Consider the following 5,245-nt stretch of genomic DNA (forward strand, 5'->3'; position numbering starts at 1 on the left):
GTGTGGCCAGCTCAGCCCACCAGGGGGCGGGGCTGGCTGGCATGTGGTGCTGGGGGATTGAACTGCGGTCCCTGTGCTTTGCTAAGCTTGCTCTAAGTAAGTGTTTTAGACCACTGAGCCATCTCACCAGCCCCTGTAAAGTTATATTGAACTTTCACTTGTTTAAGAAATAATTCACATATAAATATAGCTGAGTAAATCCATTTTTTAAACAAAGAAAATTTTTATATGATTTCTTTAAACAGACGAAGACCTATGATTCTGTTACAGATAAATTTATGGATTTCTCCTTTGAAAAGGTAAGTTTTCCTTTCATATGAAGTAATTTTATATTTTCTTTCTTCTACATTATATAGTATTAGAATTACATTTTGAACGAATGAAAATATACTCTTTTCTCCTTGCCTCTTAAAGACACACAGTGCATATATGCTGTTTTATAAACGCATGGAACCAGAAGAAGAAAATGGCAGAGAATACAAATTTGATGTTTCATCAGAGTTACTGGAGGTATAAGCCAAATTTATTTTTAACAACAGTTTAAAATGTTTTGTTTATGGGACTGGGGAGATAGCTCCTTAAAATAAGCGCGTTTCAAACCCTGGTTGTGCCAAAGAAAAGTAAAATATGTTTACCCCAGAAATAACATTGTACAAGGACAAGCTATGCAACATTAACAACCATAATTCCATACAGAGTTTAAGACTATTTACAGATAGCTGGGCAAGATGGCCAAGGTCTGTGATCCCAGCACTGTGGGAGGCTTACATAGAAGGGTATAAGTTCAAACCCACTTGGAGCAACTTGGCAACTTTTCAAGACTGTCAGAATAAAAAAAAAAAAAGGGCTGGTAAGATAGCTCAACATGAAAGCTCTGCAAGTCCTCATTACTGGGGGAATAAAGGAATATGTGTTCATGGTGTTAACTGACATAGCTAAATGAGTTTAAAGGAAGTGGAAAATAATTTTCAATGAAACTGAAGAAAAACTAGCAAGCTAAAAGGATTGCTGAAATCAGAGTGTGCTCACAAGTAATTCATGTATGTAGTTAATAATGATCTTTTTCTTGGGCCAGCCAGATAGTTCAACGGATTAAAGCGCCTGCTTTAGACTGGGCGTGGTGGTGCAAGTCTGTAATCCCAGTGCTTGGGAGGCTGTAAACAGGAGGGTCTCTACAAGTCCGAGCTACATAGTGAGACCCTGTAGATCATATACTAGATACATAAAATATAATAATAATCTTTTTCTTAGATTATATGATAAATTTGTAAATATTTTTCTCTTTATGTTTCATGATATAAACGCTTCAGCACACAGTACATTTGAAATTAATTTATCATCTAAAATACCTTATAAGGGGCTGGCGAGATGGCTTAGTGGTCTAAAGCACCTACTTGGAACAAGCTTGGCAAAGCACAGGGACCGCGGTTCGATCCCCCAGCACCACATGCCAGCCAGCCCCGCCACCTGGTGGGCTGAGCTGGCCACACACACACACACACACACACACACACACACACTAAAAAAATAAAATAAAATACCTTATAAAGCTTTGTTTCATATTGTAGAAGATAGAAATGGTACGTTATTATGTAAGTTAAGATGTATTGTGTCAGTATTATAAACTCCACTAAAATATACAGAAAGCTGGAGCCTGGGAACATTAAGAACTCCAAAGTGGGTCATTCAGTAATTCCCAAATGTCACTATATAGCAGAAGCCTTACTACATGATTCTGCACCAATGTAGTGGATCGATGAGATAGGTGGAGGTAGCAGAAAATCTTTAGTGGTGAATAAAAGATAGATTGGAGACCTTGAATGAAAAATGTACCTACCAAGCTAGGTATAGTGGCGCATGTCTATAATCTCAGTACTCAGGAGCCTGTGGCAGGAAGATTGCCATGAGTTCAAGGCCTGCCAGAACCACATATATAGTGAGTATAATGCCAGCCTGGACTACAAAATAAGACCCTGTCTCACAAAAAGAAAAGAAAAAGCTGCCAAAGCTGAGGTGGTGTGGTATGCACCTATAAGCCTACCTGAGGCAAGAAGATCACCATGAGTTTGAGGCCAGCTTGGGCTACATAGTGAGCTCAAGGAGAGCCTGAATTACATGTTAACCTTGTCTCAAAATACACAAATATGAATCTACCATGTCACGTTTCAAAATGTGTATGGAAATGCAGTAGTAACAAATCAGTGCCATTGATGAGAGCATAAATCTGTTCTAGATGAATTTATGAGCCTGAGTGTGGGACTCAGTGACAGAGCATGTGCCTAGATGACTAAAGCTTTGGACTAGGCACCCAGTGCATAATGATTACCATTGTTTTAGGGACTGACAGAGACTTAAAATCATGTGTAGGGTATTCTGAGAAAGGAACACAAAACAGCAGTGTGATCCTTGTAGCATAATGTTAAAAATAGCCACTTCTCATGATTTTTGGAGAATACAAAGAAACAATCATTTTAGGTCTACCAAAGTGAGCTAAAATTTTGTATTTTTTTCAAAATTTAAGCATAAATTTTTATCCAGTAACTTGTTATCCAAATGCAACACAATTTACATTTTCTTCACTTACAGTGCAGCATTAGCTCTGCAGGTAGGATTTCAGAACCTTTACAATTTAAAAAAAAAAAAAATCTATCACTTGAAGATAGCCTGGTAAATAATAGTTTTAGTAACTATGTTCCTTTTACCTGGAAACAATTCAACATAAGTTTTAAGTGCAGAGGTTTTTATTTGTTTTACAGTTGTTTTAAAGTATATCTTGTCTGTCTACTAAAAATATTGGTAAAAATGCAATGAAGTAAAAACTACTTTCTGATACCTAACATGAACATTTTTTTCTTTAGTGGATTTGGCATGATAACATGCAGTTTCTTCAAGATAAAAACATTTTTGAGCACACATACTTTGGGTAAGTTTTATTAAGTTTATCAGTTTTACTTAATGCTTTCTAAACTCTTCTGTAAGAATTTTAAGTTTTTCTTTTTAAATTTTAGGTTTATGTGGCAGTTGTGTAGTTGCATTCCGAGTACATTACCAGATCCTAAAGCTGTATCCCTAATGACAGCAAAGGTAATATATAAACATTAGATAGGTTTATCAGATTTATTATATATATATATGTATATATATTAAAAATAGTTAAATCTTTTTTTTTGCTCAATTGTATTTTTTTCTTGCAGTTAAGCACTTCCTTTGTCCTAGAGACATTTATTCATTCAAAGGAAAAGGTATATATTTTATTTTGTACATTTTTGTGTCATTATTAGTCATCCTCTGGGCTTTGTTATTTTTGGCTAAAACAGTGCTGTGCTTTGACTGACATATTTTTCTTTTCTAGCCCACAATGCTTCAGTGGATTGAATTACTGACCAAACAGTTTAATAATAGTCAAGCAGCTTGTGAGGTGAGGTGAATAATTCAACAAACAATACATAGATTATAGTTTTCTTTCTTTCGTTAACTAACATAGTGTATCAAAATTATTTTGTCTGTTCTAAATCACAGAGAGTCCAGTGTAACTTGCTCTTTATTTGATGGCTAAGTTATAATTTTTGTATCAAATCTATTGTGACAGTTAAATAATTATTACTATTATTCTTTAAAACCTGCCCCCTCATGTTAGAGTAAGATAAAACAATTTAAAATGACTCTCAGAGTTTTTCCTTAACTTCTTTTAATGGTTCTTGGTGTTAAGCCCATGGCCTCGTGCTCATCAAGCACTCTACCACTGAGCACAGACGTTTCTTAACTACTTACTTTTCTTTTGGGTTTTTCTAGCTTTTCTTACACGTAAAATTATTCATGTAAGCCAGATGTAAAGGTGTAGCACACATCTATAATCTCAACACTTTGGGAGTTGGGGCAGCAGGATCTCAAGTTGAAACCAAACCTGGGCATTAATTGACTTATTTGGACCCTGTCTTAAAATGAGTTTGAGATTTAGACAGGGTAAACGGAACTGCATATATTGCAGGTTAATAATTAGTTTCTCTTCCAGAGGGTTAACAACCTAAGTTAGAAGTTCAAAATTGGAGAAAAGGAAGGGCTGCAAGGTCAGCCAACATTTTGGCCCTAGCCTTTCAAGGTCAGTGAAGACTCGGGACATAGGAGAACCTGTACTGTAACAACATGTAACTCAGTTGTGTTCCAAATTTTCTGATCAAGAAGATTATGGAGCCACAGAGGAATGTGCTCGATGATGTAAAGTGAGCCTGGGGAGAGTCATATGGAGAGAAAAAACATTTTCTCAAGCTTTCACAGAGAGCAAATTGGTCAAGCAATGGCCCTGACTCATCCTCATGTTAGACACTGACAAAAGGATGTACAAAGCGCGGTACAGGGCTACAGGATAAATCCTGAGAGTACTTGGCTGACCTTATCAGATACAAAAGTTACATTTCTGGGTATATAGGTCTTGCTATATCTTGGTCTTAACCATCCAGCAGAAAAGTATAAAAATTAAAGTTTAAAAAGTAAAGTCATATTAATATGCTGAGCTGTAAAAGGCTCGAGTCAACAGCTTCTGACATTGCCAGTCATGCAGATAACCCACTACTATTATGGACTACTGGACTATACTGGATTACTTTGCTGCACCTACAATATATGAATGGCAGTGGCACACCCATCTCTGACAAAAGTAAACAAATAAGGGGGATATAAATGAAGGACCATTTTGTAGTGAAAAAAATGTATTTATATCTGTATATACAAAATAGTTAGCATACACTATACAGCTACTTTCTCTTCGTTCAATGTGAAGAAAGATTTGTACTGATAGTGTTTGGACAGGATATCATGTCTGTATCTTGTACTATGAATAACCACTACGAAGACAACAATATACAATCTATTAATTATTTCAACTGTCCTACTAACCTGTTTTGAAACTGTCTCATTGCTACTTCTTTCTCAATAAAATTAATATAAAATAAAGTTAAATTAAAAAATGTAAAAACAGAGGATCAAATGCATACAGAGCTTTGTGTATAAGGAGAAGAAGATGGGTTGAAGGGAGGGGAGGGAAACGGGAAAAACAGAAACAAGAGTAATGATGTCCAGGTGCTAATTTCTTATGAAGACAGTGATCATTATGTATATCTAAAGTGCCAATTAACTTAATTTTAATAAAAGAAAATTGGCTTCTAAAAAAAACCCTACGGGGGCTGGCGAGATGGCTCAGTGGTCTAAAGCACCTACTTAGAACAAGCTTAGCAAAGCACAGGGACCA

General features: G+C 36.0%; 1 protein-coding gene across 3 annotated transcripts in view; it reads left to right on the plus strand.

Annotated features, from left to right (window-relative positions):
• Usp34 (ubiquitin specific peptidase 34) overlaps window positions 1-5,245 on the plus strand; it is a 266,917-nt gene that overhangs the window by 216,460 nt on the left and 45,212 nt on the right. For all 3 annotated transcript variants that reach the window (XM_004636176.3, XM_023720837.1, XM_023720838.1), the window contains 6 exons: window positions 246-299; window positions 415-510; window positions 2,859-2,923; window positions 3,009-3,084; window positions 3,195-3,242; window positions 3,353-3,418. In XM_004636176.3, the coding sequence (XP_004636233.1) occupies window positions 246-299; window positions 415-510; window positions 2,859-2,923; window positions 3,009-3,084; window positions 3,195-3,242; window positions 3,353-3,418 (405 nt within the window). The remainder of the gene's footprint in view (window positions 1-245; window positions 300-414; window positions 511-2,858; window positions 2,924-3,008; window positions 3,085-3,194; window positions 3,243-3,352; window positions 3,419-5,245) is intronic.

Source organism: Octodon degus, unplaced genomic scaffold, assembly GCF_000260255.1.
Source record: "Octodon degus isolate 3935 unplaced genomic scaffold, OctDeg1.0 scaffold00078, whole genome shotgun sequence".
NCBI lineage: Eukaryota > Metazoa > Chordata > Mammalia > Rodentia > Octodontidae > Octodon > Octodon degus.